A 27,758-nucleotide genomic window follows, 5' to 3' on the forward strand; every position below is an offset into this window, starting at 1 on the left:
TTGGCGAGCCTCGACACACAGAACACGTTGGGGGCCATTTTCCAGCCATCGGGCTGTGTATTAAGCGCCTTCGAGATTCAGCTGAAGCTATTTTTAGGCATCAACCATTTAGTCTCCAAAGACATGAAAATAGATAGACGCAGAAAAAATGAAGTAAGTCGGTGAGACATTACTCTCGATTCTTGCGCAATGCCGTAGCCTTGAATTCATGCATATCTGCTAATCGTAGACATTGAAGTTGTTCAGAGTCTAAGACAGAATATTAAATACAATGCAGGAAAACCTTCTTACTAAGATGTGTAACACTGCATTACCTAATGTTACTAATCGTGGTTACTAAGATTTTGTGCAACCTTAACTTACATAACTGAGTTATTCAGCAACACACATACAGTGCTAATACCAGTTTAGCACAGTATTACATAACTTATTTTACTTCCAAGTTCCACGAATAAGTAGTTCGCGCGTATAATCAGCAAATCTCTTGGGTGGCATTCTTCTAGCTAAATAACTCTGGTGAGTACCTATCCAAGCAATTTTGATCAAATGATCAATATTCACATGTATTCGGAGAAACTAAATCAAGTTTCTATGATCGACTCCTCATAGGACCGCTTGTACGAGATCTTGCGGTTCCTGGATTGTTACAAGAGCAGGATGAGCTTGTGTGTGGAGAAGGGGCACTCCCGGACTAGGTTCCCCGCAAACCAGATTTCGTATTTGGAGAACGCCGAGGGATGACGATGGAGAAATCGACTCCACGGAAAATTATAAGTACATCTATACGGTAACATTGAACCATCGTCGGTTTCGATCGACCGAGGGCTAGCTTGGCAGTTACCATGACGTACAAAAGGCACCGTCGTACCCGAAAAACATTATGGCGATCAAAGCGACTCATCCCCAAAGTCGCCGCGGCAAATTCGAGGACGAAATAAGACACGATGAAGAGTGTTATCACCTCAGCGCTCCTCCTAGGGGCTTCGGTGGAGGCCGCCCTCTACAAGTCGAAAACACCGCCGATGGGATGGAACAGTTATAATTATTATAACTGCAACCCGAACGAGGAAATTATGCATACCAATGCTCAAGGACTCGTGGATCTAGGCTTGGCCGACTTGGGTTATCAATATGTGACAACCGATTGCGGATGGATGGCAAAGGACAGAGACTCTCAAAATCGTCTACAGTGGAATGCCGCCCTATTCCCATCTGGAGTACAGGCTTTGGAGGAGTTCATCCATGGCCTAGGCTTGAAGTTTGGTCTCTACTCGGGCGCAGGATATTACCAATGCGGCTCGACAGACCTACCAGCTTCTCTCGGTACGAAAGTCGTCAATGTTTCGGGTACTCTAGGAATAGTTCTAACTCGAGTATAGGATACGAAGAGATAGATGCGCAGACGTTTTCCGACTGGAAGGGGGACTCATTGAAGTGAGCATAAAATCCTAGAGGGCGCGATGTCAACATTTAGAACTCAACTCTTACAGATATGATAACTGCTTCGCCTCATCCAAAACTGTTGCAGCAGACTACACATCAGCAGTTTCCAAATCGCCCGCACGTCACCAGAAGATGGCCGCTATCTTAGAGGACGTAGACCGAGAGATCGCCTATTTCATATGCCAATGGGGGGTTGGCGAAGATCTCGGCGAATGGGCGCCGCCTATTAGCAATGTCTACAGAATCAGCAACGATATATATAACGGATGGAGGAGTATATGGCGGATTGCGAACCAAGTCGTTCCGTTTTATAGGTCAACCACGGTTGGTGCCTATCCCGACATGGATATGTTGATGTAAGCTTGCACCCGCATGTCACACAAGTCCAGATATTAACACATGTGTAGCATCGGTCTTAACGCGCTGTCTCTCCAAGAGGAGAAGTTTCACTTCAGCATGTGGGCAATAAACAAGTCTCCCCTCAACATCGGAGCACCGACAAACACGAAGCTTACGCCGGCCGCCTCTTTCGATGTGCTTAAAAACAAGGAGGTCATAGCGATCAACCAGGACCCCCTAGGTAAGCAGGCACGACTCGTCCGCCGACATACCGAAGAAGAATGGGATATCTGGGCGGGCGAGCTATCTGGAGGACGAACTGTTGTTGGCATCGCAAATTGGAAAAACGGTTCGCAGACCGTAGAATTCGACCTCTCGACCGTGAACGTCGCATCCGCCAATGCCCGCGACGTCTGGGCGGCGAAAGACATTGGCGCGATATCCGGGGTTCAAAAATTCGAGCTCGCGGGCCACGAAATGCGGCTTTTGGTGCTTAGTAACATCGTTAAGCCGAATACCTTGCCTAAGTCGAGCGGGAAGTATTACTCAGCAGCGGACGCCACTTTCGGAGGCAGCGCGAAAGAAGTTGGCTGCAACGCGGATACGTGCCTGCCCAAGGGCAACAAGATTAGCATCCCGAGCCAGGGAGCTACCGCAACTTTCAACTCTGTCATTGCGGGCTCCCAGGGAACGAAACTGCTTGGTATCGATTTCATCAACTACGATGTGGCTCTCAACAGCGCCTGGGGTTGGGGTTCGAACACGCGCAACATGACGGTCGCTGTAAATGGAGGCACCGCTAAGAGGTGGGCGTTTCCTATCTCGGGAGGCGACTGGTCTGAGTCCGATAGGTTGGTCATCGAGGTGGACGGATTTGTGGCTGGCGGAAACAAGGTTGTGCTTGCTGCATATGGGGATTCGTCTGCTCCGGACATTGTCGGATTCGAAGTTTTGGAGTAAAAGGCGGCTTGCGATGATAGTCGACAGATACCGATTTCAATATTCTGTACACAATTTTCACCAATGGTCATAACTCGGCACCCACATTGCCAAATGAAGCCATAATAAAATTATTTCAAATCAGCCAACATTCACCTAGGAATACTAGTGTTGACCTTCATGGATCGTAAACTCATCGAGGAGATAATGAGGACGCGTCCATTGCGTGTTTTCAACCTTGAGCTCATACTTCCAAGATTTGGACTTGATGATCAGGAGAATGATCTACAAGCAGGCTGTGAGATCTCAACCAAAACAAGTGCGTAGCCACCTTTAAATACCCCAGTTCATCTCCAACCTTTAAAAGGAAAGGTGTCTCACTACGAAGACCCAATGAAAGTGATACGGGCGCTAAAATGGCGTGCCCAATAAAAAGCAATTAAATTATATTCATGCGCCCAATTAAATCACAACACCATGATGAATTTCGAAAATGACGAAAGCTTGTCCCTACTACATCTTTCTGTTCCGATCGGCCGTGCTAACATTGCCGGTAAATTACTTGGAGCCTCTACTTGCGTAATCCAAAAACCTAAGATATCGATGCTGGTAGAAGATCGTGGGCTTGTTCCCCTGAAGGCTGACGGTCCCCCTCGTGCGACGGAGTGTTGCATGTGGCGTCGAGAAACGGCTACCTACATTGTCATACATACCAACCGCGGGGGCGGACGATTCTTTCCCACAAGCTTCGAAGTGATGAGTCAACTTGAAATAGAACTTGAGGGTAACCCAGATGCATGGCTAGCATCTAGAATAGCACTGCCAGAGTCATACGATGTAACTATAATTGTTATTGTCAAGCAACAAAGCATATCACGCAAATTTTATGACAGTTTCTTCTACGCCAGTATCTAACAACGCCTAGCACACTGAGGTTTTCCCCGCCCCTTAACTGTAATAAGAACATGTATTCCCTGTGTTACACAGGTGGCACCCCTCACCTACCATAGAATATGCATATTGCTTCTATACCTACGGCAGAATTAGCACAGGTGTCAATTTTTTGACTGTACTCGCCCGAGGAGGTGCTTATCGGGAAAAGAATGCTAGAGCATCTCAAGAACAGCATGACCATGGAGAAGGGTTCCTGATATCAAAGGGAGATATCAAGACTGCTTATTAGCACACATCTATGTTTGTGAGTAATGTATTAGGTTAGTTGTGTAGTACAAATATTCCGCTGGGTGAATATATGCCGCCGACCATACGTACTTTGTGATCGGTTTGATGTTCTCATGTGCTTAATATGTATCAATGAAAACAAGTTGAAAAGACGTTCATATGCCCGAATATATGTCACATCCCTATTTTCCTTTTTGTCACTTTTAGAACAACGATTATATGTTCTACATGAACGTTTACTATGGACATTACTTTGGATTGGAATATATCGCTATAAACTTATGAAGGAAATTTTGAATGATACTGCACGACATGAAAGCGACTCATCTCATTAAAGACCTAAGACCAGCAAGAGCAATTTGAGTACCTAGGTACACACGAAATCATAAAAAAGTTTTCTATTCAGAACTAAAGGCATATTATACACCAATATATACAGATTTTCACCTAGAGAAGGCATTGTAGTTTATCCTCTTATCCTCCGACAGATATAGAGTGTCATTTCATATCCGTGCTCGAGATGATTTAAAGAACATTTTGGTAAAAGACAATATTGCTCTTTAGGTGCGAATTATTCATCCCATGAGAATAAGGTACGAAGATTCTAACCTAGGATAGGTAGACGGCCATAATTCTGAACCATCAATATGTTTAAGAATATGAATTTTATCTAAACCACTCTCGCAAAGTTGTCTACGGACGCCATATTCAGGGGTAAGGAGAACATGACTTCCTCATTCAAGCCAACCTCCCTTCATCTTCTAATCATACTTTCGGCTCGTAGATACTAGTGATAAATCTGTTGGCATGTCTTGGGCCATACCGTACATACCCAGGGTGGATGGGAATTTTGCTATGCCCCTCAGCACAATTCTTTCCCGCGATGCCTACCTATTTGCGCTTTGATGTGATGAGCACCATCCTGACTAGGTCGAGAAGCACCTTAAAGGGGCTTTTAACCTTTGATTGGCTAATTTATTCCCTCAACCTATCCTCTATGATCATTCCACGAAGGTTCTGTCATGAACTTTAGCTGCATGGATAACAAATTTGCTCAGAGCTACCTAGGTAAGGCCGAGATTCATTGAATGTGCGGTCAAGGACCCTTACGGAGAAAGAAAGGTGAGCAGGTATTTCGGGTCATGTTCAAGTTAACCTCCTTTCAAAATCTCAATTTCCCCTTGATCACTCTACCCTAATGCTTCTGTGCTACCAAGGTCGATTTGTATTGTTAAGACTTGCAAACACCAAAATTAATTATTAACACAGCGTTCTGAAGTTTTTCTCTAGTTAGAACAAGCAGAAAGGTATACATACCTAGGTGTGTATCATTTACGAATTTTTCCTAATAATGAAGCTCTTGCTTTGTTGTGATGTGGACCCGTCGGTCGCCTCAGGGGTTCAAGACTTTTCATCTGTAGGTATGAACAATGTCGTCGACATGGGACATACCCAACCAATTGCGAATATAGAAGCAGGTATGGAGTCGTGAATTTGGGAGTACAGTGTAGAATCAAAAGGAGGTGTTCTTGAATATTTTGTGAACTGGTCTCCGTTCAATTTTACTTGGGTCTCGCAAAGTTTGGAACGATTAAACTATGGACATTGTGAATACGTACGCAATCAAATGAAGCACTTAGATGGTACGATGAGTGATCTTCTAGCGTGTTCAGCGCAAAAAAAGCGGATTCCCAACATGTTCCCCATCGTCTACCTCCACATACACTTCGGCATAGTTGCGGAAGTTCATAGTTCGATTTAGGGGACATTAAGCTTCTTTCCGACTGCCGAATTGACAAGGTATGTGGTAAGTCAGGTAGGGTTCTGTGCAATCAAGCCTTTACGTCCAGAAATTAGCATATCTTTCCTAGGGGTCGCGAGTAGGTAGGTACATACCGGTACCGGTGTCTAGCTCAGACATGTCTTCGGTCATGATCGATGACAGTATACCACAACATGACACAAGATCTTCTCATGTAATGGAAACGACCATTGTCGCATCTATCACATCTCAGCTCTGTAAGAACTTATGTCGACTTGACTCCTTCAAATGTCATCATTATTTCATATGTAACGGGCGACGCGTCTACGATGATCCCCTTCCTTCTTCATAGGCTCGTCATGGTCATCTCTCGATGTACGGGCCGTGTGAAATTTGACTTGCAGCTACAAAATTTCTGCTTCATTAACTTCACCGCCAGGTCCGAGGAAGCATGGGTATGTCCTCTCCTGACTAACGGGTCATCGAGAGGGGAAGGCTGGTAAGGCAGTCTTACATGCCTTATGCTAACCATTACGGGAATTGATAATATAAAAAATGAGCTCAACATACGCGTCTCATAGAATTCTAGATGCATGTCCCAATGATTCTGTGGCGGCTGTGGCAAAGGTAGATCCGATGAGGCCTAGTTATACCCGTGCTCGTGATTCGTTGTCAATATCCACGTCTACCTACTATTCATCCTCGATTTGAAGATCTGAAAACACCAAGCTGTAAGCTTTCGCCATGTGGATGGACCCGTAGTACTGCCGAAACCTTCTTCCGCGCGTCGCCAGCAATCTCAGCTGTATATTACCCTTCTAGTAGGATCCTCGGTTTCGAGATTTTCCATGGATGTGTTTGATACCTACCTAGATAGTTAAGGGGAGTAATAAGGCGCAATAAAGATTCTCCATATCTTGTTTATGACCCCGGTGATATTGCGGCATGGATTCGGACCTAGCCCAGCCTCCCTAGGGTAGTCGGAGATCGAGCGGTAAGGTTTATCTGATCCGGGTGTTCTTGTCTGCACTTTCATCCTCATGAGAAACATCCAATCATGCAGCGTCGTCACTTGTAAGTTTTATGTAACTTATTTCAATACTTGGCAGTTACCGATTTGAGTCGCATTGAGTATCATATCTACCGAGAATGAACTAGCTCGTTGCGTTGCTAGTGCCTCAGTTCGAAAAATATGTAGGAGCTTTTCTCCAGACTAACCTTCTCCAGATGTTCATGGGTGCAGAGCTGTCAAGCTCATTTGGTGTTAATCCACAGCAGCTAGTGAAACAGCATATCCAATCTGAAGTCTTCAGATTTAGATTTAAACGCGTACTTGTTTGGACATTACCTAAGTAGGACTGGACCGTGCCTGAGCTGGACCGGGGTCTGCGATGGATGCCATGGAATGGGCGGTAGAAGACGTTAAAATTAGCTAGATAATTAAGATAATTAACAGGGGTTCCGGCATTCAAGACGCAGGACACGCAAGCTCTACCAAGCCAAGATCCACACTGGCCGCAGTCGTCCCCACAAACGAACAACGACATCACCCTATTTTCTGTGGTGAGCTCATGCTTGAATGGTGTATTCCCCTGTTAAGCAATAAACCCGGCGTCGTAAGCTGTGACAAAATGGCTGAATTCGATTCTTTCCTGACATGTTTCGAGGCAGCGTTGGTGAAGATCAGCCTCCGGCACAGGGCCGTGGTAGGGCCAACTTCAATTTACATCATGTAATGAGAATTGACGACATGCCTTCCTCTGAAGGGGTTATTTCGCAAACATGGAGATGTCTTCACCACGGCTGTACCGTGTAGGGTACGCATTGGGCAATGAAGATCTTTGATCAACTATGGATCTCTGAAGAAGGCTGACGACGCGAATAGCTCAGAAACAATCACATCATCAGAGGTCGATAGATGAAACTAAACATTGCGATTATGCCTTCATCGATGATTATAAAGTCTTGAGTTCCCAGACTCAATCATCTGGTTTTTTTTTTCCTCATCAGCATCAACCACAACAGCAACACTGAGTGTTCTACATCAATCTAATCTCGATAATCACAAAAAAAAACAATAACATCTACATCTTAATTCTTATTAAGTCCAACGACAAATCGTCAATATGAAGTTTTCCGCTATCGCAACGACTCTTCTCGTCTCCATGGCCGTCGCCATGCCGGCTGATAAGCCGCCCAAGCCGACGAACAGCCCTCTTCCCCCGCCTCCTCCGGCAGTGAGACGGGGCGATGCTCCTCCTCCCCCGGCTGGTGGCCCGATCCCGCCTCCTCCGGTCAACGCCCGTGGAGTTCCTCCTCCTCCTCCTCCTCCGGCTCAGCAGCCTCCCCCACCTGCTCGCCGAGGTGTCCCGCCGCCACCTCCCCCTCAGCAGGCTCCCCCTCCTCCGGAGGCTCGTGATGCCCCGCCGCCCCCACCTCCCGCCAACCAGCCGCCCCCACCGGGCCGCCGAGGAGTTCCTCCTCCTCCTCCCCCGCCTCAACAGCAGGCTCCTCCTCCCCCCAACAAGCAGGGCCGTGACGCTCCCCCGCCACCTCCTCCTCAGCAGGGACCTCCTCCCCCTGAGGCTCGGGATGCTCCTCCCCCACCTCCCCCTACCAACAAGCCGCACCCGCCGGCTGCCCGAGGAGTCCCCCCTCCTCCCCCTCCTCCCGGCCAGGCGCCTCCCCCTCCTCAGGCCCGTGACGCCCCTCCTCCTCCTCCCCCTAACAACCAGCCCAAGCCCCAGCCTCCTCCCCACAACTAAGTGGACTCGGCATCGGGAACTAGAGAGGCAAAGCAATGAGCTCGACTTCATCATCGACACATTTGGGAGCAATCCAACGACAACGACATTCCGATGATGGACAGCAAGGCGCGCTTTGGTTTCTCTCCTGGGCATTGAGTGGTGGAGACGTGGTCATGGAAGAGAAGGATTGGAAAGTTGGCGGCCATCGCAGGCAGTGGTCTTTAATCGGAGGAGATTTTGCATACGGGAAAAAAACATAAAAACCTACCTAAACATAGTGTACTGTCCGTTCTTTATCGGCTAGCTACCTACGCCGTTCATAATATTAGTCCTATTCTCCATATTCTTCTGAGTTTTTATGCTATTGTGACTTGCTATTCGTTTTTTTTTTTTGGATCGGCTTTTGGCGCATTCGGGAGAGTAACCCCTTTTAACCCTTTTATTACCTACATTGTTGTATCCTATAAGTATTTCAATTTAAAGCATGACGCGAAGATAGGTGGTCTTTCCTAGAATGAGTAATGATAGGTGTCACGGTTGTCCGCACATAGAGCTTCGTAAAGCATCACCTACGTTATAAATTATTAAGCGTATGTACATATTTCCATAGGTAACTGCCGGCATAATTTATAAGCAGCGATACGCGTACCTATAGGCATTGCAGATTTGTGGTGGATAAATTCGTAATAATTCGGAGGAAGGGAAAAGGGGGATGATTTTCAATATCTACACTTTCAATCCGCGTATTCGGTGAACTGCTTTCCTAACCCGCGCAAAGCGATTACGTGTAGCTAAAAAGCCTAGTGAAATTGAACTTGACTTCAAATTTTACAACAAGAAAATAAGGTATTCGGAGATAGCAGACACATATTGAGTCATAAGTTTGTTGAGCCAAAGTTGAAATGTACATGGTGTAACGCCGCGGAACTATGACTATTCTGAGATGTCCTTCTTACGCGTATGATCATTGTCCTTAAATTGAAACTAGGCTCTCGTATTGAGTCATCAGCAACTAAATAATCTACTATTAATGACAAGAATCATAACCCATGAATATAATTGTTGACGATTAAGGGTTCTAGCTAACAATGACCCCCTTGACTGCAATGATACCTACTTATTCTTAACACACCACCAAATATTATCCAGAGAGCTATGTTTGTCAATCACTTACTGTTTCAAGAAAGAGATTTGGAATCACATCTTATACGCGTAAGTTACACCACGTATTTAGTATCCAGGCATGTAAATAAATGGTAAATTTGGAAGGTAAGACGCTGATACTCTGAATATATATCGTATCATTTTCTATGGTTTTCCAATAAGATGAGTCCACGTCGACTACCCTACCGATAATTATGCCACCGGAGTTACGAGGCTCAGCTAGCCAGAGGTTCCGGATACATTTATGAAGTCAGCGGCTCCCACTAGGCATATCAAGACCGGGTGGTCTTATTACCCGCGATGGATGCCACCGGAGACATTCAAAAAGTCCACCAAAGTCAATACCGATTGGGTGGTCATATATCACCAAGATGGTTATGAATAGGCCAATATTTATATGCGGCTTTGTCACTACCTTAGATAAGAATGATAAAGGGGTTCTCTGTCTAGACCCTTAATCTTCGAAATTCTTGGCATATAGTGACTCTATGAGGCAGGTATCTATGTCCGATTTAGAACATAATGAGTGGAGTTAACGGGTTTCGAATGACTCTATCGTCCGTCGAAAGTTAACCGGTTCTATTACTCCGCATGTGCTTAGTTTTCGGTACCTTGGTGGCTCTGTGCCGTATGCAACCGTCGGCCTATCTGTTCTTGACGGGTGACCCCTAAGACGAGTAAGCAAAGTGAGATGGCTTAGCAAATCCCGGTCCAAATTCTCGGCAAGGGAGCCGAAAGATCCATGTTGAATCTACGTTGGGTCCAAGTTGAATCTCATAAATATAGTAGGGTACCTTTGTGGTCGTGGTGCCTGTCATCTAATATCGGTAGCTGACTTCCGCTTGTCTAACATCGTGAGGTCACAAAAACGATTAGGTAGGTACCTAGCAGGTATGAGCTGAGGTTCGCACATTCATACCTACATCTCAAAGCCTTCGGAGTTCAGTTTCGCAAAACCTTGAGGCTAAGCCCGGGGTTTCGGCGTGAGAATAAACTGGCAGAGATATGTAGTGACGCTTGTCGCCCAAATTACTGCCTGGAGAGCTCTCTGGGGTCTTAATTGGCTCTGCGGTAACCATTTTCTTCAAACACTGAAGTGATGCTATATTAATTACGTCGATAATTTTAGCTGCCTGCCGTATCCTGGGCTCGAGTTTGATAGTCAATGCAAAAATAGGGCGAATACGATGCTTAAGCGCGCCACGACTTGATGGGTCAGAGGGGTATTCGTTGTTACTCGTAGGTGATAGGCGTAATGCTCATGAACCCACCTAATAATCTAGGGGTAAGCTTACGAGACGGGTTGAGGGATGGTAGCTGACTTGTCTGGGTAGCTGACACGCAGACAAATCATCGCAAAACGGTCCAGAATAGTGTTAGGTAAGACCTTGGCCTAAACTTGAACCTGCACAGAGACCTGGCGGTGAAGGCTTAGGTGAATTAAGACATGTTTGCACTCTGGTTCATGATCCGCCTCGCAGGATCCCGGCCATAATAGCTATTAGTCAGTTAGGAGAATTCGGATGGTTGAATGACACGATCCGACTGGGTTGGGGGTCTGGGGAGTCGCGTGGCAAGTGTAGTAAACCAAGAGAAGTGCAGGGGCTAAAATACCGAAGCCAGGTGCCCGGGATTCACTGACGATTTTGTGTAATCTAAATCAATGTTAGCGTGACGTACTTGGAGGCAGTACCGAGTAGATAATGTATATGATACCTATATGTAGGTATTTAACTTACGATTCTGCTCTGAAAAGTACAATCTTAAGTCAGCCACATTCGCACTCGCCTCCACTGTGTATCTTACTAGCCTCAGTCCAACCAGACAAGCTTCGTTTGTATGAATAGTTCAAGTATGACAATGACAGCAAAGAATACGGGGAAATGACGATACGCATTTACTGCTGTTGGGGTCGTCGTGCTCGTAATTCGTTTGGTCTATTAAGATCGTGTAAGAGCCTAAAAATCCTTGCAGGTGTTCGATATATGGGGCAGAAGTATGATTGCGAGATAAAGATTGGTTAGATCGGATCTTACGACACTCACATCCAGGTATGTAAGTGACAGTAACTGGTAGGTACGGTAGGTACAGTAGCATGGCGTTACTTCCCGGAGTTAGAAGCTGCCCCGAACACCGGAGCCGACAATGACAGCTTCCCATCCAGAGGTGGGGCACGACCGGGATGACTAGAACCCCACTTGCTCACCCGCAGACACGTAGCACCCGGCGACAAAAAGGAATGGGGAACTGCAACTCTGCTCGCTACTTCCATTCGTCGTGACTGGGATCCTGGTTTCGGTACCTAATCTTGGTAGGAGGTGTCACCTTGTTACATACGAATATGGCGTCGACGATATGAGACGAAAGAGAACTAAGGTTCCTAGAAAGGGATGAAATGAGAAAAGTCCAATGCTGCGGATGGCGGGATTTAATATCGGCAAGGCTGATCTGGACGCCTCATCTCTGATTGAAACGGCCGGACACAACGCCTCAGGAGACCATGGACGAGCTGGCTTGCTTCTGCTCGTGTAGGAGATGACTAAAGAGCAGATGCTGCGGCGCAGACCATTGACACGGTAGAAATAAGAACATCGAGTGTGACTTGTGTTACGGTAAAAGTTCTTGGGTCGACCCAACTATTGGTGCTCTCGCATGCGGAGAGTTGGCGAGTTCGGGCTGTGAGGGTTGCACAAAAGGATTTAGTTGAGTCGTTGAGAATGCGAATGTGAGCGCCGGAGTACAGCGTAGACGAACCCTTGCATAGCTGAGCTAGATAAAATTGGGAGAGGTCATAAACCGCGTATCGAATGCTGGAAACAGAGCTTTCCATCTCTAAACGAGAAATTAACATGAGAAAAAGAGAAAAGAGTGATTAAGAAGTAAAAATAAACATTTCAGAATCAACACACTAATCATAAGACAGTTTGTTATAACCTACCCTTATCTTCCTTCCGTTACACACATATGTAGAAGCTGGTTGGAGAAATTGTAAACGTACTTTTGACAGCGTAGCATCAGACAGACGCGGAATTATGCCGAATCCTGCGTCGCGTGGGAAGTCTGTGTAACATGATAATCCAAAATAATAAGGCAGGCGATAAGAAAGGGATCAGCGAGTTATCGAATGAGAGAACGGAATCGATCCAATTAAAAGCAGCCTCCTCGGTCATCTCCTCGGTTCCGAGACCGCGCGTAGTCTGGAGAAATAGAGTAAGAGTGGAGGAGAGCCCTAGATGTCGGCATAGAATCGGTACCACACTATTGTACAACCCTCACATAGCGCCTAACATGCGCCTAGGTAACCAATTCAGCGCTAGATCCCCCTTCAAGATCCTTCGTTTGATTATACATAATCGACTACCTCGCGAATTCGCGTCTATCGCCCCCGAGCTGGTGGCGGGAATCTTCTGGGCTCTGGGAGGGGGGCGCCTTCGGGACCGGGGGCTGACATCTCTCTATGTTACACATACTAGATGCCATGCGTAGGTCTTGGTATAGGTACCATCTACTCGCCGTATTTGATTATAGTGCTGGCGTGAAACACCCAGAAGCAGGGCATTGGCTGTTTTAAGGTTGTGGCTTGTTTTAGACGCAGTTGCTAAGACATAAAATCATATCAGACGTATTTTCGACGATCGCGAAAGTCCTTTGCACCTGGTTATAGGAACTGTGAACTGTGTTAGCGTACGAAGTCGTGGTAGTTACCCGACAGGACTTCCCAACAAGGGCGGGAATGTTCCCGGTAGCTGTTCCGAACTCCAAATTCTAATGACAACCACTAATTGCCAACGATTCTTTAGCGAAGTATTATAGAAGAACGCTTCCGTAGGTGGCTTGGCCTTGGACCAAACAGGATGGAGAACGTCATGGTCAGCGCCGGAGTGTTCACTTGCCGGCCGGGGCTGATCCTCGAGGCTGCCTAGCTAACCCCCCTCGACCGCCGTGGCGCTCTTTTAGCACATTAACTTCTGACTCACGGAGTCTATCATGATGGCTTGGTATGGATTGATCCCCAAGACTTCGTTAATTGGCTTGCACGTTTCTGCAAGTCACGGCCAGCTCCAAATATGTCCGTGCTGTTTCCCCTCCTCTCTAACGCTTGGCCAAAAATTAAACCGCTCGAAATGCGTTTGTTCCCGTTAATCACGAGTCTTGGAAGTCCTAGACATTGCATCCACGTGCGTTTCGCTCGGACCGACCGCACTTGTCTACTATAGGTCAATTATTCGTAATTCGACGACTCGCGAAACGGTAGCCATCTCTTAGTATTGGATAGCTTCTACTCAAGTCCTGGTTTTCAATATTATTATCTGGCGAAATGGTAGGATTGTGCTGAGCCTTGGGTTCCCGTTCGGAAAGGATGTCGATTCAGGGTAGGCAAATCACAAACTCACTCTTTTTAACTACGACAACGGGTGATCCTAAGACGCCACATATCTTTGCTGAAACTCGTAGTCTCTTCTCCATGTCCGCTGAATTCTAATGTCATGATATAATAGGCCATTTATATCATGGAATGGATCCCCGGACCAACTGAACGTGCCGTAGGATGGATAAACGTTGCGACTGAGAATGCACGAAATCATTCATCAGCTCGTGGCATAGTATTGCGTACGTACCGGTTGCGCACATTATACAACGTAGTAAGCCCGAAAGTAAAGGTGAGAGGCTACCCACAAGCGAATGATTCCGTACAATAGAGACCCAAGAGTTAGATGTATCTGTACTCGTCTAATGCGCGCGGCGTAGATGTGTGCTGGCTGCCGAGCCTCCGATCGCAGCCCTGACGTCAAATTGGGGGTAAGCGAGTGGTTCGATGCTGTGGTTCGAGTCAAAAATTGGCGTGCTCGTCATATTGATCAAAATGACAGGGCTCCGAGTGAGAGCTCTTAAAAAAATTGCCGATAGAACAAGTAGCCGCGGCGAGATCGTACAAGACATGCAAACGAAGGTATGATGAGCGTAACGTTTAACGAGTCCATGGCTTGAAAATTGTAATTAGCTGTCAACATCTAAGACACGCAGATACTATTGTTACCACGAGAACCGCTAGGCGTATAGAGAAGGTTTCCCCACTAAGTAAGCTGCGCGGATCAACCTTGGAGTCAGACTCCAGATTGGCCAACGTAGATATTTTGAAAAGCTTGAGGTACATCGAGTCTAGATTAGTCTTTTGTGGCGATCTGAGATGAACTAAGACGAGTAATCACGGCGTCGGGAGGCCAAGGCCCGTGACTTTGGTTGCGATGACTTAAGCTCTGAGAGAATTATAGTCGACCAACGTCGGGGCTTCGTTTCGATGCCGTGACTGGCAGAGTGGTAGACCGGCAGACATTAGCGAAGTTTCTTCTGCTGCCTTGAGAATGTTCTTCGCATCCGCCATGCCGTTGGAACAAGCCATCGCCGAGCACGATGCCACGTGCAGCAGGTAGTGTAACCGGACACAATGGGTTGAAGTCGATCGTGAGGTGTGGGTGACACGGGCATCCAGGCCATGGCGTCTGCAGTACGCAACCCCCTGCGACCTCGGGAGATCCACCTATCCTAGTTCCTGGATACCTATACTATAGCTAGCAGTAGCTAGTAGCTACTAGTATGCTTGATCCGCGATATTAACGCCAGGCGGGGCAGGGTACCTTTGCGGGTTTGACCATTACTCTACCTACGCCTTATGTTGAAACAGACGCTACAGAGAGCTCGCGTGCGCTCGCGTGCTAGGACCAGAGATCTAGGTACCTTGTTTCAAAAATATTTTTGGACATTTGATTCATCGCCAAGCTTTGATTCGATCCGCCAATATCGGGTTAGATCTCCACGAATTAGGCCCTTGGAGATTTAGAGATGCTATCTTGTCTCGGCCGGAATAGAACCATAAAATCCCGGGCAAGTAACCATTGCTATCGGGCGTAACAAATCCATGGATCTAACGCATACTCGGCAGCGACGTTATCAGATGCGTCTTTTCTTCAAATCCCGGAGTAGGTGATAACAGCGGTATGATTTGTGCTCGAGTTAAAGAGTATTGATGCTCGCACAGCAACAATTTCCCGAGGCGAATGCTTTACAAAGCTTTCTCCAATTTGTGGTTGCACAAAATCGCAATTTGTAGCTTCATCTTGGGTTGTCGAATCAAGCTTCGAAATAATCTGTAGTCGGATCCATCTAGTAGCGTTCCAGCGCCAATGCACTTTCTGGGGTCCACCTAACCCGCAACGAGCCCGTAACAAACCCGCTATTTCGTTCTCGGATCCGTGGCGCGTATCCATACGGATACCTAGGTATGGATATGTATGCATTGCATGGACATCCTGTATGTACTGGGTACATGGGGGGATGCGGTGGCATTTTCTCGGTTCTATTCTCCCCTGTCTACACAGCCCTACAGGGCGTCGAGCGGCGTGCAAAACTCCCCCATCCGCGAATTTCGTAGATGTCAGCGATGTGGCCTGCAAGCCTGACCCTCCTCATCCTTAGACGCTTAACCACGATCATATTCTTTGTGTTACCCCAGACGCTAGACGAGGTACCCTAGGCATTTAAAGGGACGAATAATATTCCGCACGGCAGGATCTAAAGTACCGCTGACAATGTTAATGTCCAGAGATGGAGGTTCCTTTCCTGCCTAGATTCGGTTTCATTTTGTCAGTATTCGTCATGTTCATAACCTCCTACAAGCGTAGGAGTAGAAGTACATCCTGCAGCCATCTACCAGGACCTTGGCGATCTTGGGAGACAAAACTCCTTGGTGTTACTATACTTGTCTCTTCCTGTCAATGATGTTTTGTTCCGCGTGATATATATATAGAGGCAGGTATAAGTGCAGCTCGTATGCATGGGTTATTCGTAGAAGTCGGGTCGAGGCCGTTTCGCGCGAAATCGCCAGTATCATAGTTGTTCGTCTTAAAAGCAGAGGTCGCCGTCCTCGAACGATCGAATTCTTTAATTTGCCACAGAACCTGCCTCGAGCTCTACTTTCGGGATTAAGTCATCATAAAAGACGTATCGCGCAGGGTTTCATATAATCTTATCCATCTAACAGGTCAGTCATTTCGTAATTCCGACCACCAAGATCAAGTACGCATCATGCGACATGATGATGTCCAATCTTCTCACACGTCTTGCAGAACCCAGTTTTTAACATGGTCGGCGTCCCTGGAAAATACAAAGGTTGCAATACCTGTCGAGCGAGGCGAGTCGCATGCGACAACGGGAGACCGTTCTGCAAAAAGTGCACGGATTATGGTCGCGATTGCGGTGGGTACGAAAGGGAGGTTAGTAATTAAACTTTTAGATCGTTGGCACAAGCCGATCTAATAAGTAGTTCACTCCTAAGAAAATCCGGTGTCAGCTTTCCCTATCCTATCCGCGAATACCCCTCCGGTTTTCTTTATGGTGTTTTTTCAAAATTTTGTTTGGGTTAAATGATGGCTGACAGTCAAATCTGAATCAGACTGTTTTCATCGTCGGCACCCCAAGCCAAAAAGGGAGATGTTCGTCTCATCCGCCTCGGAACCAGCATGGTAGCAGAAAGGCTAAAACTAGCGAGGCCCGACAAGCAGAGAAGCTGCATTTTGTAGCTACCCAGCCTTGGCAGCCGGCGTGGATGGATATGGTATCGTTGTCATCCGCTGCCGGGTCACATCGCGTCCGATTCGTCGCTCTTCAGACAGATCTCAGCTCTGCGATTAGGCCTGGGAGCGGATCACCACGAAGGAATGAAGTAACATTGTCTTTGGGTAGTCCACGCGCTCCAGATGCCAATATAGCATCCGGTTACGAAAACTTTGGTATGAAGGCCCGCTGTCTCATCCACCTGCCGCCAAAGAGTAACAGCAGGCAAACTGCTAACGAGAACTCGGAGGGGCTCTGCCTATTTCTTTACGAGGTACGTCGATAATTTGGTATTGTTCTCTTCGTTGCTAAACTAAGATTTCAGCAAAATTCGTCGGCTGTTTATAGTAACGGGCCGCCGTGGAAAGACCCTGCCGCCCTACACGATCGAATTCGTGAGCCGGGTCCCGGAGCGTATCAGTCATTCCCTGAACATCATTTCTTCGCTCGAGTTTATCGACCAAACGCTGTAAGTATGCAGTCAATGCTGATGAGCGCAGTGGCTAATAGTGATGTTAGATCTGGGCCGCATTACTCAATCGCCAACCGACATTCCTCTGCTCGCCGGAATGGACGGTCGTGCCTTGGGAACGCCACCCGAGGACACCACTCGACGATCTCCTCGATATAGTCGTCCTCTTGCCGTCGATATTCTCGCGGGCGGACCGCATAACACCATTAGAGGTGAGCGACTCTCGCCGCTTGAAGGCGAAGGACCTTTTGATCAGCTGCGTCAATATCGAGAGACAATTTGATATCTGGTATAGCATGGTGCACCAAAGAGTTGACGATTCGGGATCGCCACTGTACTGGGTGACGGATGCAACGACTAGTGGTGCTCAAGCACCGTTTTTAGACGCGTTCAGCTTCCCATCGCCATTGATAGGATTAGTCCACGTCTGCTATTGGGCCGTTCTCATCAGTTTCCACCAGTGTATGTGTGCGCTCATAGACGCCATCTTCCAATCTGGAAGCGGGGAGCTCTCGGGCTCGAGCATGGCATGCACGGTTGGCATAGATCCTAGGAAGTACCAGCCAGGCCAAACTAGAATGATCGCGGCAAACCTATGCCGAAGCTTGGATTTTACACTTCAAACCACAGGGCAACCAGACCTCTTAGCTGCGCCGTTCCTTATAGTGAGCGATTTCTACAACAGGATCGGGCGCTATGGTGAGGGCGACATAGAACGCCAGTGGTGTGCGGGGTTCAAGAGGAGGCTCGACGCGAGAAGTCGCGAAGTAAGTTCATGGTTTGAAGAGAAGAAATGGATTGAAACAAGGCAATTCGGATAGACGCGATGTCACTGACAAAAGACCTAATAATAAGCTGGGTTTGTATGATATGATGTAATAGGTGGAAGGGGGGGATAGATTTGACTTTTCATTAGATTCAAACCTGTATGAAGCATAATAATGATTGCTACTTTGTATATGAAATAAAGATCACGAATTCAATGTTTCAAACTTGAGATATCTAGTATTTGGGTGACTAAGCCAATCAAGGTAAATGCCAAGAATTAGGGGAACCCACAGACCGTGGATTCTGATTGAAATATTACGTAATTAAACCTTAATGCTTTCTGAGCGAAATATGTGGCGGTGCTAGTGGCTGGAGCTTCCTGAGAGCTTCAAGGTTCCGACTGAGCTTCGTAACTCTGGCAGCCTTGCGTACCAAGGTACCTATTTCGTACTTCAAACACCACCGAAATCCACGGCTGGTCTTGAGCTTCAAAACTTATCTCACAACTCACATCTCGAGCTACCGTCTTCTAAATACTACGATCTTTTTTATTCCAGCAATTTCTAAACATGGCGTCAGGATACGATAGAGCTCTTTCCGGTATGTTTTATTCCCTTAGCAACATTACCATTCGCTATTCACAATACACAATACACAATAGTGAAGCAGCTTAGCTAACATTACCTATAGTCTTCAGGTTCGTATAAAAACGTACGCGCTTCTCGATTTATAGTCTTCTAACTGATCTCTAGTCCGGATGGACATGTGTTCCAAGTCGAATATGCTGGCGAAGCTGTCAAACGAGGTAGATATATATAACAGGTCTCTCAATTACTCGGATCACCTAACGCCATGTTAGGAACCTGCGCCGTCGGCGTGAAAGGTGCAGATATTGTCGTTCTCGGCTGCGAGAAGAGGTCGGCAATGAAGCTACAAGACACCCGCATTACCCCATCGAAGATCGGCCTCATCGACACCCACGTATGCCTAGCATTCGCCGGTCTAAATGCCGACGCCCGAATCCTAGTAGACAAGGCACGGCTGGAGGCGCAATCGCACCGCCTAACTGTCGAAGATCCCGTTTCCATCGAGTATATCACGAAATATGTTGCAGGCGTGCAACAACGATACACGCAGAGCGGTGGTGTCCGACCATTTGGTATCAGTACCATGATCGTCGGCTTTGACAAGAACAGCAAGCTACCCAGACTCTACCAGACCGAGCCGAGCGGTATCTACTCCGCATGGTATGGTTTTCCCATATTACATGGCAGCAACTACGCAACCATATATACTAACATACTATATAGGAAAGCAAATGCCATCGGCCGTTCCAGCAAGACCGTCCGCGAATTCCTAGAACGCAATTATAAGGAGGATATGGACCGCGAGGCAACTATCCGGCTAGCCATTAAGTCACTCCTAGAAGTTGTGCAAACGGGTGCAAAGAACATCGAGATCGCTATCATGGCTCCTGGTAAGACCATTGAGATGCTACCGGTCGAAGATATTGAAGGCTACGTCAAGAATATCGAGCAAGAGAAGCAAGAGGAGGCCGCTAAGAAGAAGACCGGCCGAACACCGGGAACGGGTAGCGCGGCGATCCTAACGAGAGAGCGGGAAGGTGGCAGCGATTAAAGGCGAGCCAAGCCGTAGCCATAGCTGTAGCCGGAGTTTATAGGCCTCCTCTAGAAGGGTGATTGATTCATAGAGGATATCATTACGACGCCTACCTGGTAGGTATCTAGGTAGCAAATCTGTATACTACCCACCCGGAAACATGCACGGTTCTTGATTTCTTGCCATTCGTCTCTTTGGTTCTTTCTAAAAGTCTAAACGTGTGGTATCATGTGAAATGCATCGCTCCGCAACCTAGAATCGTGCCGTCCATCTTTCTATTTGATCTTGACCCGGCATATCCGGCGCTATTAACCTAGTTTATCCGCGTCACTCTGGATATCGAAGATGGTCTTGTGCTGATCCTGTTTCACACGATCATCCTTCAGCATACGGTTGTTCATCCGCGCATCGTCGCCTTCGACGGTTAGGGCGGGCTTAGGTATAATGGCATCGATAACGAAGTGGTTATCGCAGTGAGGGCAGTATTCGTCGGCCTCTTCGAATTCCTGGGCGTCTTTTCGGAAACATTTCTTGCACTTCTTGCAAGCAAATGTCATCTCAAAAGCTTGTAGCAGCTGGTGCGACTCCTGCTCGTGGTGGCATTCCGCACAGTCGAACCATTTTTTGCCTTATCGGAGTGTTAGTAACAGCAGACTCGTTCGATATAAGTAATATAGCATCGTCTAGAAGGTTGTGTGGGAAACGTACAGCATGGCGAGCGGATGGCCACTTGAGCATTCAATACGTGTTTACTGTGCAATAATTAATATCTGGTGCTATATTTTACACAATATTTGAAGAATCCGACCTTACCACATGATGATATTTGAGGGCACAAAGGTCCAAATAGCCCAAGATTTTATTAAGTAGGTGAGCACTTGGATTCTCCTTTTCCAACTTTTTGTCACGCGTTATGAAATTTTGTTGATTCTACGGGATATCGGGAAGCGGTAACTAGACGTTTCTAGCTAATCGATTTACTTATCCTTGGTGGTTTGATTACCTGATGAGGGGCAATTAACGGGGTATGAACCCCCGCAAATCCGCCATGGCTGTGCAGCCTGTGCTCCAGGGTTGTCTTTAGCGCAATGCCGGCACGAATCCTAACTTGACTTTTTCAACCATCTTTCTTCACTTTCAATGCAGACTCTCAATATCGACATTTTACAGATATGAAATTATGTTCCTTGAACATGTAGTCCCTGTCCAATCTATTTGTTCCAGGGATCATTCACCAAATATATTGTTATCGTACACGACAACATGCCAGATTCTCAGAACGAATTCATTTATACTTAAGACCACTTGAAAATATGCGAAGTCTGTCGTCCTTAAGTCTAAGCGATCACCATTCATCGATAGCCGCGCACCTGTGATACCTGCTTCAAAAGAATTTCTCGCCTTGTTGGTATGACTCATTTGAGGAGCATAGGAACGTGTGATACAGCATAACACTGCGACACAGTACCGGCGTCTTTAATCAACGAAAGAAAAGGATCACAGACATTATTAGTCCGATCTGAAAAGGCACCCGATGGTAGTATAATATAGAAATTGGTTTTAATATTTTATGCCACCCTATCATATGGATCTACCTACCTTAGACCAAAACAAATCCTATACAAGTGAGTTTTATACTACTTAATGGAGACTGACAACTATAAAGCTTCACGCCAAGCATTCAGGTAGATTTGAAGGCGATTATCTGTAATACCACTGGGCATATAAGAGATTGTCGGTGAGAAGAATCTCGATATCTCCTTTAGTCTGGAGCGGTGTTAGGTACCACATATCCGATGGGCTAGGCTCCCCCTCATAGACAACCTCACCAGGCGACAATAACAAGTACGAGCATCGAGGTCTCCATAACACGAGATTATGAACTGTAACAGCCGTCTGCTGTACCACATAACGAAAACCACAGACCCCACGATCGGTCCGGTGATTAGCGCGTTCGCCGTTCCGAGATCTGGCTACCCGCAGGATCAGGTTAGCAACAAAACAAAGCTCATGAATCTCTTCATCCTCGAGATATTCGGTAGGCCACGTCGGACCAAAGACGTGGCGTCCTGCGCGAGTCAGAGCAGAGCAAGTTAGACTTGCTAATAAAGTAGAAAATTAGCGTCAACCAGAGGTGCATATGCCGGTACGCGAGGCTCATGCGGTGTAAGTCGTCGGCGTAGGCTGTTTGCAGGACCGCGCAAAAAATCGTCGTCTCCCTGGCTAGCTGTCAAATTTCACTTCCCCTCACTTATATTGCCGACGCACAAGTGGCGCCGCCATCCTAATCGACGTGTAATGACTGTATGGTGCTTCGCGAGTCTCTCGGGATGCCACAGACCGTTATGGGGTGATAACAGGCCGAGGAGGTGAAAGGCCCACCTCGAAAGCCTTAGGGGCAAGACACCGACGTATCAAGAGACCAGGCAAATACCTGAGCACAGACATCAAGGGTATGGATTAGAGTAGGTATATGAGTATATGACTTCTCGATACACGCGTATGTCTCGGGAAAGCAAAACGGGTTAACAAACATGGATTCGTATGATCCGCGGGTTAATACCAGAACCAGTTTCGTACCTCGTGACAAACGCGAAGCTCCGTTGCACTAAATAAGACAGCAATCTCGAACTTATATTCGTAAGGACAGGCCAGAACGTAATCTAGCCTCCTCGGCATTTTAGACTGGACAAGACAACTTTGAAAGACATGGCAGATCAGCAAGCTGGAGGCGGCTCTATTCGCACGCAGACAATCGTATGGCCTGCTTCAACATTTGTGACCACTTGGACTCTGGGGGGCGGCAACTCTGACCCAACAGAATCGCCGGCAACTGTCATTCCCGCGGGGAACTCAGGCTCGACGGATGACCAAGATGTCGGCCCCATCCTTAGCGGGGTGGTTGTCGTACTGGTATTGGCGCTAATCCTATGGTTCTGTTGTCGGCGAAGTGAGTCGGCTCCTGTCTTTTCGTCGTCTTACTCACTTGCTTTCCTTCCTGGTTTCTCGCCTCCTCGCCCTGTCTACTATAAGTAGAACTGACTGTCACCTGCCTAGAGCGCTCTAACAGTCGTTACTCGAGACGTTCAAGTAGGCGACAAAGTTCAGGGTACACAAGTAAAGGTAGCTCCGGAAGTTCGCCCTCATCAAATTCTTCATCTCAGAACGGCGGCAGTGTCGGATCTGGTGGAAGTGATATCGCTGAAGATCAATGGGACAACCAAGAACAGATGCCTGAAGAACCGATGCCAGCAATGCCACCACCCGCCGCAGGAGGATGGCCTAACCCTGGAATGAGACCTGTTCCGCAGCCGGGTCCAGGTATGAATTTTCCTCCAGACCAGGGCGGACATCCATTGATGATGGGAGGAGGTGGTCCACCACCCCTAGGTAGAGGAGGGCCTCCGCCTATGATGGATCGCGGCGGACCTCCTCCTGGAATGATGTGATGGCTTGGCAACTATGCCTGACTGCTGCTCAGAAGGGACAACAAAAGGATGCACTTTAGGTCCCAAACTCGGTGCTTTCACATAACAACACAGGGTACCTTCAACAGAAAGAAAATGCACTGGATGACGATGCCGCCGTACAAAATATTTCTTGATTTTATAGGAGCGCATAACAATAATCTTGGGTATCATAATCATTTATGATATAACTCCTTCAAAGAGTCTGACACATAGAACAGCCGCAACGGCAGCTATTCCGCCCATGACAACCATCCGGATCCCCTCCCATGAGCTATGCTTAATCCGTTTCCATTTTTCTGGTCCTCTTCTATGGTTTTCGTGTTGCCAGTTATCCCCCGTGGATCCAGGGTGGAGTAAAAAGTCCTTGGTAAACCCAAATATAAACAATACTAGGATGCAGACAGCGAAACTCCATTGCAAACCGTCATCCACGTTGCCAACGAAAAAGTATGGGAATAACGGCAATAATCCGCCGAGCATGTATCCGAAGGATATTGATAGCCCGACAATCGATGGCGGAAATTCCCGGGCCTTATCCGTCGAACCATCGACCGCCATATTTGTGTTGCATAACAGTCGCCGTAGAACGGCAGGATGATGGTTGACATGGTCTCTCACACCTTGAAGGAGGTCTGGAGGGAGGTCTAATAAAGCAAGATAGCTCTGGACACTGTCTTGGTCGGCCGTTTCTAGCTTTTCGTCTTGGTCGTAACTGTCTATATCCGAAGCTTCATCTCCTCTTGCAGCGAGGTATCCGCCAATTCCCATACTTATACATCCCGCGCATATCTCAGCCGCACCAGCATATATGACAGTTTTGGTCTGGCCGAGGGACGATAAGCCTGCAGTCAGCGCGAATGGTACTGTGAGGCCATCGGCAAAGCCAAGAGTGAAATGGGAAAGGAACTGGGAAAGGCGGGATTTCGTCGCACCCCGTTTGGAGTCTATTCGATAGCCATTGAAGCTGGAATCTTCACTGGCTCTTCCGGCATTTATCGATGTGCTAATAGGTGATCTTGGGCTTGAAGCTAGGGCCGCATAATTTGATGGGCTCTCTTGGACTTGTTCATCTTGAAGGCTTAATTGAGCGAAGAATGCTCGAATCTTCCCGACTCGCATATTTGATGTGAGTTCAAGGTTAAGTATAGGCAATGCGACTTAGATAAGAGGCTAGTTGAAAATGATGCTCAATATCTTGACTATTCGGAGTTGAGGAGAGAACTAAGTGTATCTAACGTAAGTGATTCTGTTAACCCATCGTGTCCTTCAAGGTCTTTACAACAACTTTGAAGCTTAGAAGATGCTGAGATGCACGTGGATTCTTTAGCAGACACGATATGGACCGCACTTGCTCGGCTTCATTTCATTTATTATGAACGAATTCGCAAGCTTTACCCATGCGAACTTCCCATTCCGTCTTAACTTGGAAAGAAATCGCGGATCAACCTCGATTCTTAAGGCTTATACGGCAGGGATAACACCGAGCTACATAATCATAGCCAATAAGATGTAAGACATTGTCAGCTGCGCCCTGTTCGGGATCGACTAAAGACAGGGGTCATGGCAAGGGATGCTTGGACTCTTCCCTATCTCAACAAGCCTTTTACTATTTTACTAGCGCTGTATGCTCCACGATACGCGCTCCGCGATGCCAATGCTTGGCCACTAGAACTTCCACGTGCTCAACTTCTAATAACATGTTAATGCCGACACTACCGAGCAAGGGAGTATTCGAAGATACCTACCTACCTATCTCTCGAATCAGAAGACGAGTTTAAAGAATCTCTGTTTCTAGAAGTCAGACTTTCTTTTATAGGTATCCTATCGCCAAGAGTTAGATTCTAGAAGAGTTCTAGGCGGGATCGTCAACTGCGACACTGTTACCGTAAAATCCTCAACTCTGCCCTAATCCTCCATCCAAACCAACTATTTTTAGGCGGGATCGTCGAATACCCACACGCTCGCTCGAGCCGGTCGACTTTACCAGTACCATACCAACCAGCTTACAATCTCGGACCGGTCTATAGGACCATGGCGCTGGATTCAGCCCATTCACGCGTCACCTTATCGACCACCTTCCGAAGTAGAAGAGATGGATGTAACCCTAGCGGGTCTTACCCCGTCCTGTCCGTCCTGCCCGTGGGAGGAAAACTTGGTGACCCCATTAAAAGTGATATATCTCGGCCAATTACCATGGCAAATCACTGACATGTGCGTCGGCAGGAACCGTTTGAAGTTAACAAGGCTTCCTATCAGCTAGGTAATGAAGAAAACATGTCTATCATTACGCCGACAGGGTCGGAGGGGGTCCATGCTAAGCGCTAGCTTCATTGCTGCGCGGTCATGAAGGTAATAAAAGGAATTTAGTAGCTCTCTGAATCTTACCTGTCGGCTGTCTCTCTTTCCTGATGCCGTTGTCGTGAGCTCAGACAAGTCAATTCCACCATGCGTTCCTTCATTCTGTCGACATTGGTCTTAGCGACCAATGTCGCCGCGCAGGCAGAAAACACATATACGGCTACAGCCACTGCCGACGTCGCAAAAGCCGCTGCCACGGCGAAGACTCTCAGCCCTGTTACTAATGTGAAGGGTAAGGCTTTCGACCGGTTAGCCATCGTATGGCTAGAGAACACGGACTATGATATGGCAATCGGAGATCGTAAGTTGCTCGGACGTTGCACCACCAACGATAAAAAGAACGGGAAGTGAGAGCTAAACGTTACCAACAGCGAACCTAGCGTGGTTAGCCAAGAAGGGCATAACACTGTCGAACTACCACGCGATCACACACCCGTCGCAGCCGAATTACATCGGCTCGATCAGCGGCGACTACCTGGGTATGCAACACGACGACTTCACGCAGATCAACAAGAACGTCTCCACCGTCATCGACCTACTCGAAGACAAGGGCATCTCGTGGGGCGAGTACCAGGAGGACATGCCGTACAGCGGTTTCGAGGGCTACGCCTATGTCAACCAGAAGAACGGCAAAAACGACTACGTCAGGAAGCACAACCCGGCCGTGAGCTACAACTCTAACGCCGGTTCCCTCGACCGCCTAGCCGTTATCAAGAACCTAACAAGTATGTATTAGCTCCTGTTCCACGTTGAGGGGAAAGACTATCTTGAAAGTCTGTTTCAAGCTAGAAAAGTGCTCGGGACAACTCTCTACCTCTAGAATTCTGCTTCCGAGGATGTGTCTCGGAAAATTGCTTCAAGTCAGAAACTAACTCCGGTTCTCCCAGCCTTCTACAAAGACCTCGAAAACGACACCCTACCGCAATGGATGTTCATCACACCGAACATGACCAGCGACGGCCACGACAGCGACATAACCACCGCAGGCTCCTGGACACGTTCCTTCCTCGAACCCCTCCTCAACGACTCGCGCTTCATGAAAAACACACTCGTCCTCGTAACCTTCGATGAGAACGAGACCTACAGGATCCAAAACCGAGTCCTAGCCCTACTCCTCGGTGACGCCGTTCCCGCCTCCCTCGTCGGCACCACCGATAACAGCTACTACAACCACTACAGCGAAATCGCGACCGTCGAAGCGAACTGGGACCTCCACACACTCGGGCGATGGGACGTAGGCGCCAACGTATTCAAGCTCGTAGCCGACAAGACAGGTGACAAAATCCGATCATGGACCGGCAAAGTACCACTCAGCAGCATGTACTTCAACACCTCGTACGCGGGGCCTCTGAACAACAACGCGGGCGGGAACAAGCGGTACCCGGGTCCGAACCTAGGCAGTGTGTGCGGCCTACACAACCGCACCGTGCTGCCCAGCATCAAGGAGGCTTGGGAGGGCAACCCGGCGCTCGTGTATTATAACAGCGGCCTCGAGACCCCCGATGGACAGCATCCGCCTCCGGGTTATACGCCATCTTAACGGGATTAGCGAGCGTAGCATTAAATAATACATAACATACCTCATAACGTACCTTGGTTGGTATATAAACACCAGTAATATAGACAAAACACATATAAATCCCGATATACCTACCTACTTAGACCAGTCTCTGCGCACGCCTCGTGATACTCCAACAAAATAAACAAGGCCAATCGAATTAATCCGATCACGATTCATCGAATCGTTTAGATGACTTGGGTCCCGCTGACTGGCCGACACTTTCCGTACCCCGACTCTATCTGAGGGGTAGAATCATGCAGGCACCTCGATCTGAATAAAAGTGCGGCTGCGTACACCTATTAAGTATTACTACCTGAGGCTG

The 27,758-nt window shown here is 47.5% G+C and overlaps 8 protein-coding genes across 8 annotated transcripts; 6 read left to right on the forward strand and 2 right to left on the reverse strand.

Moving 5' to 3' along the window:
- The first annotated feature begins 475 nt into the window (after positions 1-475).
- GGS22DRAFT_167342 (carbohydrate-binding module family 35 protein) lies at positions 476-3,008 on the forward strand. Its single transcript, XM_047961978.1, has 5 exons — positions 476-516; positions 594-1,323; positions 1,380-1,434; positions 1,491-1,799; positions 1,851-3,008. Exons 2-5 carry the CDS (start codon positions 945-947, stop codon positions 2,740-2,742), a joined length of 1,635 nt encoding a protein of 544 aa, XP_047817402.1. The 5' UTR covers positions 476-516; positions 594-944; the 3' UTR covers positions 2,743-3,008.
- A 4,783-nt stretch (positions 3,009-7,791) lies between these two features.
- On the forward strand, positions 7,792-8,430 carry GGS22DRAFT_195241 (uncharacterized protein; the record flags this gene model as incomplete). Its single annotated transcript, XM_047965640.1, has 1 exon — positions 7,792-8,430. The coding sequence occupies one exon, from the start codon at positions 7,792-7,794 to the stop codon at positions 8,428-8,430; it is 639 nt and encodes a 212-aa protein (XP_047817403.1).
- Positions 8,431-16,492: 8,062 nt separating this feature from the next.
- GGS22DRAFT_33027 (uncharacterized protein) lies at positions 16,493-18,492 on the forward strand. Its single transcript, XM_047966826.1, has 5 exons — positions 16,493-16,615; positions 16,701-16,847; positions 17,027-17,461; positions 17,513-17,656; positions 17,707-18,492. Exons 2-5 carry the CDS (start codon positions 16,716-16,718, stop codon positions 18,478-18,480), a joined length of 1,485 nt encoding a protein of 494 aa, XP_047817404.1. The 5' UTR covers positions 16,493-16,615; positions 16,701-16,715; the 3' UTR covers positions 18,481-18,492.
- Positions 18,493-18,826: 334 nt separating this feature from the next.
- On the forward strand, positions 18,827-20,249 carry GGS22DRAFT_33095 (proteasome component pre6). Its single transcript, XM_047966827.1, has 5 exons — positions 18,827-19,027; positions 19,118-19,124; positions 19,180-19,232; positions 19,287-19,674; positions 19,738-20,249. Exons 1-5 carry the CDS (start codon positions 18,997-18,999, stop codon positions 20,063-20,065), a joined length of 807 nt encoding a protein of 268 aa, XP_047817405.1. The 5' UTR covers positions 18,827-18,996; the 3' UTR covers positions 20,066-20,249.
- A 1-nt stretch (position 20,250) lies between these two features.
- On the reverse strand, positions 20,251-20,989 carry GGS22DRAFT_33098 (uncharacterized protein). Its single transcript, XM_047966828.1, has 3 exons — positions 20,861-20,989; positions 20,756-20,799; positions 20,251-20,675 (listed from the first exon to the last, which is right to left on the reverse strand). Exons 1-3 carry the CDS (start codon positions 20,863-20,865, stop codon positions 20,356-20,358), a joined length of 369 nt encoding a protein of 122 aa, XP_047817406.1. The 5' UTR covers positions 20,866-20,989; the 3' UTR covers positions 20,251-20,355.
- Positions 20,990-22,488: 1,499 nt separating this feature from the next.
- On the forward strand, positions 22,489-23,595 carry GGS22DRAFT_33116 (uncharacterized protein). The gene is made up of 3 exons (XM_047966829.1): positions 22,489-22,512; positions 22,620-22,997; positions 23,105-23,595. Exons 2-3 carry the CDS (start codon positions 22,757-22,759, stop codon positions 23,494-23,496), a joined length of 633 nt encoding a protein of 210 aa, XP_047817407.1. The 5' UTR covers positions 22,489-22,512; positions 22,620-22,756; the 3' UTR covers positions 23,497-23,595.
- GGS22DRAFT_33186 (DUF125-domain-containing protein) lies at positions 23,389-25,180 on the reverse strand. Its single transcript, XM_047966830.1, has one exon. The coding sequence runs from the start codon at positions 24,634-24,636 to the stop codon at positions 23,695-23,697; it is 942 nt and encodes a 313-aa protein (XP_047817408.1). The 5' UTR covers positions 24,637-25,180; the 3' UTR covers positions 23,389-23,694.
- Positions 25,181-25,844: 664 nt separating this feature from the next.
- On the forward strand, positions 25,845-27,701 carry GGS22DRAFT_33193 (phosphoesterase-domain-containing protein). Its single transcript, XM_047966831.1, has 3 exons — positions 25,845-26,176; positions 26,247-26,600; positions 26,763-27,701. Exons 1-3 carry the CDS (start codon positions 25,963-25,965, stop codon positions 27,413-27,415), a joined length of 1,221 nt encoding a protein of 406 aa, XP_047817409.1. The 5' UTR covers positions 25,845-25,962; the 3' UTR covers positions 27,416-27,701.
- Positions 27,702-27,758: the final 57 nt, after the last annotated feature.

The sequence above is a fragment of the Annulohypoxylon maeteangense genome (genome assembly GCF_022496945.1).
Source record: "Annulohypoxylon maeteangense strain CBS 123835 unplaced genomic scaffold GGS22scaffold_12, whole genome shotgun sequence".
NCBI classification, from domain to species: domain Eukaryota; kingdom Fungi; phylum Ascomycota; class Sordariomycetes; order Xylariales; family Hypoxylaceae; genus Annulohypoxylon; species Annulohypoxylon maeteangense.